This window comes from Hakea prostrata, chromosome 6, assembly GCF_041222555.1.
Source record: "Hakea prostrata isolate BN-2017 chromosome 6, UWA_Hpros_2, whole genome shotgun sequence".
NCBI lineage: Eukaryota > Viridiplantae > Streptophyta > Magnoliopsida > Proteales > Proteaceae > Hakea > Hakea prostrata.
Genome location: NC_142605.1, coordinates 35,498,801 through 35,508,913, shown reverse-complemented (window position 1 = coordinate 35,508,913; position 10,113 = coordinate 35,498,801). Strand labels below are relative to the sequence as shown.

Sequence of the window (10,113 nt, the reverse complement as noted above, 5' to 3'; positions counted from 1 at the left end):
CACCAACCTACAATGCTCAGAGCGTTACAAAACCCACCATTAAGAACATAAGAATGACCTGAGCTTCAACTCATGCTTCATTAAGGTTTCCCTATCTCTCACTTACATAAGAGTCAGGATGGCAGGGAATGGAATGGTATTAGCAGAGTAAGTTTCGGAGTATTTATTACTTTTGAAAAGGATATTATAGCATTTTTGAGAATTTTGTTATCCAAATCCAGCAAAGCCGAAAACAATCATGAATCAGGAAAACAATTCAGATTGTATTTCTTATAAGAACAAATCCAACAATAAAAAGTGAGGAAAGGGAGAAGAAGAAAAGAAAAAGAAGCATACCAAATTAAGAATACCAGCCAATCCCCATGAACATTTGGCCGTAGTTGCACTTGAAGGATGGCCACCAATTCAAAGTTGTCAATCATCAGTTTCTGCAATTTGAGGTAACACTTTTCACTGCGACTGTAACATCTTCACTAAGTCCATGTGTTAACGGCAATCTGCAAATGGCCATGCTTTCCTGTGTAACTCCTCGTAACGATGTTAATGGCGATGATGAGGGTGGTGAGTGGGGGTAGGCAGATAAAGAGATAATTGAGAAAGGAGAAGGGAGGAGAAAAAAACTTGTCTGATGCTCATCCTCATTGCCATTGGAGAACCAAAAAAAAAACACCGAAATTAAGATTGAGAGTAGAGAAAGGAGATACGAAATGGAATCGAAAGGAGAGGAGGTTGTTTTTATAGAGAAAATGAAGAATTTTTCTGGATACTCTTTCTTGAATTGGTTTCAAATTCTAAAATTGTCATCTCTCTCTATAACATTACAGCCAGAAGAGCTCAAGATGGTAAGAATTTGAATTTCTAAACGGACGAGACAGAGGTCAGACTGACTAGACAGGAAAGGTCTCATATTATGGTCAACTGAGCTGAAGAGGTATTTTTCGTAGTAATAAATTTCCAATGAACCAATAACAAAATACGAATTCCCAAATATTGATTATTTTCTATTTCGAAAACCATTCTTTTCCTTTAATCATGGTGGAGTACAGGCCTTTTTTTTTTTTTTTTTTTTTTTATTTGAGGTTCATCAAAACCAGCTTGCGCGCACCACGATTAAATCCACAGGAGAGCTTTTATATAATTAATAGAGAGAGGAGCTTCAGCCCTGGTCCTGAGAGGATTCCAACTCTAACCTCCTATGTAGAAGCGTTGGTCTTTTGCCAACTGAACCACCCCTCGAGGTTAAAGATATAAAATTTTACTCAAAATGAACATGAAAAACCTCCTACCCAAAACAGAAACAATGTTCACGATAAAAGAGGGTGGATCTATCAACCAGCACCCGTTCACCGGAGTTTTATTTGAATGGGTATCTTTACATTAAGGGGTAAGGCTATTACATATATGATATACCACCGGAAAGAGTCGAACCCATGACTACGTGAACTTTGAATCCGACAAGCTGGGACTTTTAGCTTATCGGTCGATTTGGTAATAAAACATACAAACATCAGGAATTCAAAGCACAAACCCCACACACACACACAAACCAACTGCAGATGAAGCTCCACTCAGTGGACAAGATCAACATAATACAAAATAGGTTAAAAAGACTTGATCATGCGTCCATCATATCTAAAGTTATGAGATAGAAAGCGAAAGGGCAGAGCAATGAGTAGTTGTCTTCCACCGATGCTGCATGCATGGGTATTTCCACTTGTGTTTCTATGGACAAGAAACAAGGAACTCATCCCATGGATCACTGTCCTTACTTAAATAAAGCCCAGTGCGTGCTGTGCCATGATGCCAGTTATTTTAAGGGATGGGTTATGACTTAGGAGTTAATAATCTCTCTGAAGAAAGAAGCCACATCATCCACAAATGAAGAAGATTAACAATATGTTGTCATTCTTATAGTTTGTTCCCTTGGGCCCTTTAGGGAGACTTGTAAATCTGTTTTAGTGTTCTTAATTCTTTGTTGGTTCCCTCGCAAATGAGATGAGAGCCTTTCTGGTATACGAACGGTAAGATTTTCTATAATTCTATCCATACAGAAAGTGATGAACCGACACAAATCAGTGGTAAAATCATTTAAATGAAACCATAGGAGCAAAACCATCATAATCGGGACAATTCAGATTGATGATTTGAACCCGAAGTGAAAAAACAGAGCAATTAATTGAAACCAAACCAAATAGGACTTCACATACTTTCTTCTTCCAACGTGAGAATTTATGTTTGAACCCAAATCCAATTCGAATGCAAATAACACTATATATTGTGGTTTAAGGGGAGGCAAAAGCAATGCGAGCAGGGATGTTAGAAATTATGGCTAATGGTTTCGAATATGTGGTGAACTGGTGATAGAGACCAACTCTCAGCTGCTGGTGAGTTACTTATCAGAGACAGCCTTATCCCCTATTTTTATTTACAGAGACAGCCTTATCCCCTATTTTTATATTACCTGTAATTAAAAATATTTATAGACAGTACATTTATGGGGTTTAGACCCATTTATGTTTCTAGACTATCCAACTGTGCAGCAGATCATCTAGCACGGAAGGTCTACTCAGTTCAGGGCCCAAATTATTGGCAATGTTCCTCAGAGTGGTTACAAAGGTTATGTTCAGTTTCCCCTTCTGCCCGTGTCTCTTAAAGAAAGTTTGATTACAAAAAAAAAAAAAAGTAAACACGAATTTACAACAATACCTTTCAAGAACCTAGAATACACGGTTCAAGACTGATTCATAGCTACTGTGTCCAAACTGAATCCTAAAACCAGACCATTCTCAAGATAGGCTTCCAGCTCAAGGTTCCTATCAGTAGGTCAATCAAAGGGTCAACAGATATCATATCCAATATAAAACAACCCAAACAGGTTGAATTGGATGTCTTTCCCCTCAAAAGGATACCAATACAATACCATATATTTTCATTTTATCACCTAATCAAGCAGTATGAACGATTGAGAATCAACCAGAAAGATAAACCAAGCCAAATCATTTAGATCCTTGGAATTTGGATTATTACTCATTTTTGGCCCGGAGATGCTACCTAATGGACTGAACAGGAAAGGATAATAGAGCTACACAGAAACGATATCAATTTCTTCCATTAGGAAATGAATTAAATGTGAATTAAAACATTAGAAGAATAACCAAGAATAACCAATGTGGGAAAAGGTAAACACCTATGTGCAGCATGGAGATGGATGGCAGACATGCTCTTCTTCATGCATTTGATCCTACAGATCTTTCGTTTGGGCAAGAGATAGTACCTTATCTAGTTGAGCAATGATTGCTAAGACATACACCACTGATCATTCTAGGTTGCAACTGCGCATGTAGGGGTGGTCATACTTGATATACTTTACCCAGTATGATCTATACTTGGTCATCGCCAGCTCTAGCCACGGCTTCATGTTCCCATTATAGTGGATAACCGCTGCATTCTCAATATCTCCTCGAGCAACGCTAGGGTTATACCCCAGCCCAAGCACATGCCATGATTTGTTCAGTGGATGTATCAGCCGATAGAATGTAATCAAGCCTGGGGGCAATGTCCCAAGCTTCCACAACTCCCTGTTTTCATTCTAATTCAAACAAAAAAAAAAAGAGTTGTAAAACTATGCATGCACAAGGATGCGGCCATTTAGGAGTAAACATTTGGTAACAAATCAATAAAAACACAAGTGATTCAATTGTCAGGAAAACTCACCATATTCTGCCACTTGTGGTAGATCCCAGTTATATCCCTCTTTTTCCATTCCTTCAGGTCAAAAATATTCATCCCATATGCCCATCCACATGCATTAGGATCAAAATTCCTAGCAATATGGGGGTTAGAGAAATTAAGATACTTGTCAAAGCGGTGAAAGCTTGGACCACAGGTTTCTACTGCTCCATTTACTTTTCCATGGAGATCCACTGACCACAACCCAGCCAAGTCTTTCTGGACAACAATGTCGTCATCAAGAAAGAGGATCTTATCCAACTTGGGATAAACTTGTGGTAGATAGAATCTCAAGTGGTTAAGCATTGAGAGATATTTTGGATTCCTGTATTTTAGATTTGATGAACTAGCTGAGATAGTAGTTGGATGAGCTGCCTTGAAATAGTACTCTTTCATAGCAGCAGACTCAAGTTGACGGAGAACTGGACAATAGGACGAGTTCAACCATTTAAAGTCATCAACATTTTCAACATGGATGGTGGCTTTTCCAGGTGGGTTCAACAGGAACCACATATTCATGGCTCCATAATTCAGCTTATCTGTCACCAGATGGAACACATGCTTCTCAGGTTCCTGAAATCCATTAAAAAAATATTCATTTAATAATGGAAACAAGTGTTGGTAGCTTTGATAAAGAAACCATATGTCATGGAAGTATTTTATATCCTAACATAAAAGCAGAACTCTTGCCAACTATAACTCATTCTAAGAAATATTCAATTACTTCACCTTTGCATTCATGATGGTTGAGTTGACAACAACTGATGCAGCCAGGACATTGTCAGAGAAAAGAGCATAGTGGTAAAGATTTGGATTTTCTAAATTTTCACTTCTTGGGAACTTCCTCTTCTCAAGTGGAAGGAGGTGGTAACCTATGGTTAAACGCACTGAAAGGCAGTGGATAGCACTCGGAACTGTCTTTGCCGCTAGTTGGCTCAGAAACGTGCTCTGCTTTTTCAAGCTCCGCACCTGTTCATCAGCTGATTGAAGCATTGCCCTCAACTTCTGGGATACCAACTTGCAGTCGTAGAGTTGTTCTCGTACATTAGACAGGACTTTACCCATACCTCTGATTTTCTCAGGTGCACTAGAAATAAAGAATGAAATGAACAGAACACAGAGGACAGGAATTATTACAACCACAAATACAAATTACCATTTTAAAATAGATTGAACATTGAAACTTTCAATACCTTCGGCTAAGATCTGCATCAGCATTGGCCTCTCCAAGGGCACGTTGGCTTTCTTTGATCCTAGACAAAAGCTCCTGGTGAAGGTCAAGCTTGTTCTTCATTTTCGCAATGCCTGCAAAAACCTTTGCCATAATGATTTGATCTCGCATCAAGCGTACGGTTGAATCAGAGTTTTCATTCTCATTCTCTCGCCTCCATATGCTGTACTTGCCCAAAACTGAGGAGTCTACAGCTTTTGAGTGTTCAATGGCAGCATTTTCTAGCTTAACAACTGCTCCAGCATCTTGGCGAACCAACTCATCTGCCCGTTTCTCATGCTTCTTTTCTCTTAATCGCTGCATTAAAGGTTGAACTAATAAAAATACAAATGCAGAAAACTAATAGAACAACAATTTAGCCCTAAGCCACTCAAAAAATTTGCATTACCAAAAAATAGACTGGAGAAATTTGTATACTCCAAGAATCAGTATTTACTACTCATTTCTCCAGCCATAGAGGAAAATCAGACAAAAAAAATAAAGAAAAAAACACAGCCAGTGATACTGCAAAACAGATACTTACCCTTCGGGCTAGTTTTTCGGGTGTATCAAGAAGTTGAGCATCATCTCCTGCATCAAGAAAAGTTTCACTCTATAACATCATGTAGATAGAGGAAACACCAATTGAGCCAAGAAAGGCAAATGTTCCCCAATATACAAATAACTACCTGTAGCAACAATTTGTGGTTTGGTGTGAGAAGTTTTTCGTTCTATGTTTGTAACGATTTGGTGTGGCTTCAAAGACAACCACAAAATCACAGGGAAGTATCAAAAGCTGTAATTGACTTGGTTATCCAATAAGAGACTCAATATATGCAACCAACGCAGAAAAAAGGGGGGGAAATATCTAAGCCTAACTGTCATTTACCTCTGTATAAGTAGCAGTATTCTGGTCAGATTTCTCCAACCCCACAACTTTCCATGAAGATAAAGGGTTTTTCCTTACAAAATCAAGGCTCCATGGTCCCATATCCTCCATGCTTTCTTTGATAGCGTCAATGACCTGTCGCTTTTATTTAGTTAGGATCAGACCCTCATTTAAAAACTATAATTACTAAAAGGGTGCCAAGAGAAAATGTATCCCCTAAACAAACTTGGTTAGAAATGGCATAATTTCACTTGCCTCCTTCGAGAAAATGGGTTTTAAATGTTGCATTGCCAGTCGTTCTCGCCAATCTATATTCTACAACCACTCAACCACAATTTCATGATTTAGAAAACAAAAGGAGCAATTGGGAATGGGAACTCTTATTGCAATCTAAAATACAAACAATAAAAAGAGAAAAATGATCAAAACAGAGCTACCTGTTTGTCGGCACCATTTTGGGTTCTGTTTATATCTGCTGATTAGATAAATAGAATTCCCATCAGTTCAAATACCACAAAAAAGCACAGGTAGGGACAAAAGGCGCTTTGGCACAGTTTCTCACCCCATAAAAAACAAAAAATGCTTCTCTTGAAAAGATAGAGGGGCATTGTTGTCTTTTTGACACAAAACATAACCTCCAATTTTGAAACCCTAAAAAATCAAAGTTTCTTCCCTGTTTCATTTTTTTTTCCTTTTTATGGTTACAAAAACGCGTTCCCCCCCCCTCCCGCCGGGGGAGTGTAATCATACATGCTTTCAGCACCCAGAGACAGTGAAACAATAAAATGAAAATGCAAAAAAAAAAAAAAAATAAAAAAAAAAAAAAAAAGTTGTTACCTAAAAACAGAGAAACGAAACAGAAACATTGCCATACAACCCCTAAAACTCCCATTTTTTTCCAGGTAAGGAATAATCAAATAGATTTCAAATGACAGCAAATGCGAGAATTAATCTATTTTAAGATCATCCCTCTCTCCCACACCCTGAGGGAATAACTGAGTAGCAAGCATATCATTAGTACCAAGCAATCCAACTAGTCAATTCCAACAGTTCTAGTCAATTCACTAGAAAAAGAAACCAGAAAAACAACAGAAAAAATTATTCATTTTAAAAAAAAAAAAAGAGGCAAAAATCCAGCATAAGTCAATTCTCGTTCATAATGGGTCAACAGGTCTTGAGACAAATGTTTTCTTGTCCCAGATCTGCAAGTTCACAGAATAGTCAGTGTACCTGGTTGGTCCAATTTGAAGTCAGTCAGCCGTTAGGCATCCTCTCATCTTGGCCTCTCTTCACGCTTACCACTTTGTGGTGTACCTCGCAAGAGATCTAATTAGGATTCTATTCTCTGTGTGTTCAAGGAACTGAGGGTCAGGAGGGTCAGGAGGAGATGGAATAGCATCCATGTTATCCTCATAAGGCTGAAAAGATTTCACAGCAGAAACCTTCAGCATATGTACAATTGGCATAGTGCTTGATCAGCTAGAAGCAGCAAACCAAAATCTTTGATCAGCAACTAACAGGTTCAACAAACCCCTACTTCCCCAGTGAATAAGGTTTTCAGATACATTTTACTCTTCTGCTTAGTCGTCATCATCATCATAACTCTGACAAAATTATCAGGATTCGCAAAGCAAATATCAAGGGATGGCAAGTACTGGTTACAGCTCTGATACCCTGTGACAAGCCCAGACTCTGGAACCAGTCAAGTGGAAAAGAGAGGAGAGAGGAAGAGATTTAAGGGAGAAAAAAGAGAACGAGCTGTCAGAACCAAGTCACCAGTAAAAGGAACTAAAGGCATGACATAGATGTCCATATAAAATTCCCACTTAAGACCCTACTAGTAAAATCCTATACAAATCAACATAAAATAAGAGAGAAACCTAATTAGGGCCTTTAGGATTAACAGTAGGGCAAAATGAAACAACAACTAACAATTCAACAAATGATTAGCAACCAAACTGTAAGAGCTTTATAATGATAGTGGATCCATTGAACCACGGTGTATAAGTACTCATATGGACCCGTGTTAGAATTATTGAATTGGGAACAATACCTCCAAAGTGATTGTTGGGGTTCGGACTTTATAACTTATGATGGCTATGTTATTGTTTGCCTGAAGAATATCTCAAAGTCCATAAATACTAAATTGGAATTTAGAAAAATCTTAACCAAATGATACTATAAATTCACTAAATGTCAGGTGGACATTTAACACTTGACCACTGAACCTTGTATCAGCAGCAAAATAAAGGACTTACCACTAAAATAATTATTTATTCATCCCAAAAAAAAAAGGATTTACCAACAAAATTGAGGTCTTCTAGCATTTGGGAGCTTCAAGGCAAAGGGGGCTAAAGCCTGAAATTTTGTCAAAGTACTGCTTTTAAATATGGACAATGGTCAAAACAACCAAAACAAGTAAAAATTTTGCCAAAAGTTAAAATTCCTTGTAAATTGACTAATTTTTTATTTTTCCAAAATTTACAACTAGGGCCACTTACACAAACCACCACTGGAATTTCAAGTTATCCACAATAAAAGTACATTTCAAGCACCACTATTCAGACATTACCAATTCTAAAGATGTCACCCTAGTTAAATGTGAAAAGCTATGTATATCATGTATATTGACACCACAATCGTGTCTTCAATCAGAAGGTGTCATCCCTTAAGCTATTTGTCAACCCTAATCCCGCTTGCCCCTTGAAAATGCGAAGCTCATTTTTCTTTCTACTTGTCTCCAAAAAAGAACTTCCAGAGAACTCATTCAAAAGATTATATTCAGTTCTATGAAACAGAAAAAACAATGATAGCTATAGCTTTTGAAAGGAATGCAAAAGCTGACACTGATACGAATCCTCACGAATCACCAACTGATGATTCAACAGAAGAGGTTGCCCTACATAGAGTGGAATGATATAACACGATTCAGGTGGCTGGTCCCAACTATTCAGTATAAAGATTTGAAAGTTAACTTCCAGTCTTGAAAATATTCGTATTTGTGTAAACAGAACGGTAGCAAAATTGCTGAAATTCAAGTACACTAACATCACTAGCCTAAGAGTATAGAACTCACTACACATTCATGACTATAATAGAAAAACAAGGGATCCGCTCTTATTTATGGATCCTTATTGCTTCTGTAAGGAGCTGTCAAGTCAAGGTAACTCAACAGACACGTAACACCTTTTTCTCGTTCTCTACATGAAAAAATAGTATTCTGGTTTTTCCTTGTTTGTTCCTGAGAGAATGCAGAGAGATTCATAGAACGAATTTAAGCAAGCCAGAAAAGTAACAGATATTGTAGCCTCATCACAGATGGATGAAAACTACATCCAACCTACACCAAATTAAGAAGATGAAAGTGCAGAACACAAGTACAGAGGAAACTAACCGTTTTCGGTAGCTGTGTGGTTACCCCGTCCGAGGAGGAACAGAAAGGGCACGAAAACCGCAAATAAGAGAAGAATTACGACAGGTGCACGACACCAACTGCTTCTATTCTTGTGAAGACCAGCACCAGAGTATCCCCGTTTCAAAGCCATGGTTACTTGATCAGATCAAAACTACCTTTTCCGGCAGTAAAAGGCAATTGTCATTACAAGACTAACTAAAAACAGAAACAAAGTGAATGGCAGTGAAATGAAGCACAGATCTCTGCTTATTCCAACCTCAGAGCTTAGAATCGCTCATCTTCATGTCAATCAAGAAGAGAAAAAGGGATAAAAGAATGTCAAACGAAATTAGGGATAGAAAACGGAAACATCCATCCAAAATGACAGTAAGTTCAACCAAACCGTTCGAGAACGATTGATGAGAAGCACTTTCAACTTTCAGTCGCAGTAAGCAGCGAACTGCTAATGATTCGAAGCAATGTGTAGATGAAGTCTCTGATTCTCATGCTCTCAAGCTAACTGAGGGAGAGAGAAGACGATACCAGTGCTTCGTTTTTTGCTTTTGGTGTAAAAGTTAATTAACAGGAAATATATAAACCTTAATTATGTCGGTGACGAGTTCAAGAATCTGGTAAAAGCGTTTCGTGGTCGCTGAATCGGATTTCAGCGCTATTTTATTATGTTGTAGCGGGTCGTTTCCGATACGATGTTACATATACTTAAATTATACCGAATATCAATACTCTAAAAAATATATATAACGAAAATTAATATCATAATTATGTTTTCATTGTTGCTGAGGGAGAACGAGGTTCCAATGACCAGGGTCAGGAGTCCGAATCATCTTTGACAGAAAGCACAAAGTATGATTCACACCAATACCATATGGT

At 37.9% G+C, this 10,113-nt stretch overlaps 1 protein-coding gene across 3 annotated transcripts; it reads right to left on the bottom strand.

The window, feature by feature from the left end:
• Positions 1 to 1,120: 1,120 nt before the first annotated feature.
• LOC149013660 (polygalacturonate 4-alpha-galacturonosyltransferase-like) lies at positions 1,121 to 9,776 on the bottom strand. Of its 3 annotated transcripts, XM_089158552.1 has the most exons (12): positions 9,500 to 9,776; positions 9,223 to 9,398; positions 6,266 to 6,303; positions 6,084 to 6,143; positions 5,829 to 5,963; positions 5,629 to 5,695; positions 5,484 to 5,530; positions 4,923 to 5,257; positions 4,459 to 4,816; positions 3,715 to 4,302; positions 2,439 to 3,589; positions 1,121 to 2,407 (listed from the first exon to the last, which is right to left on the bottom strand). In XM_089158552.1, the coding sequence occupies exons 2-11, from the start codon at positions 9,371 to 9,373 to the stop codon at positions 3,317 to 3,319; spliced, it is 2,052 nt and encodes a 683-aa protein (XP_089014678.1). In that variant the 5' UTR covers positions 9,374 to 9,398; positions 9,500 to 9,776; the 3' UTR covers positions 1,121 to 2,407; positions 2,439 to 3,316. The 3 variants fall into 3 exon arrangements, with proteins under 3 accessions (XP_089014678.1, XP_089014677.1, XP_089014679.1); XM_089158551.1 differs by having other exon boundaries at positions 9,223 to 9,776; XM_089158553.1 differs by having other exon boundaries at positions 6,266 to 6,300; positions 9,223 to 9,776.
• Positions 9,777 to 10,113: the final 337 nt, after the last annotated feature.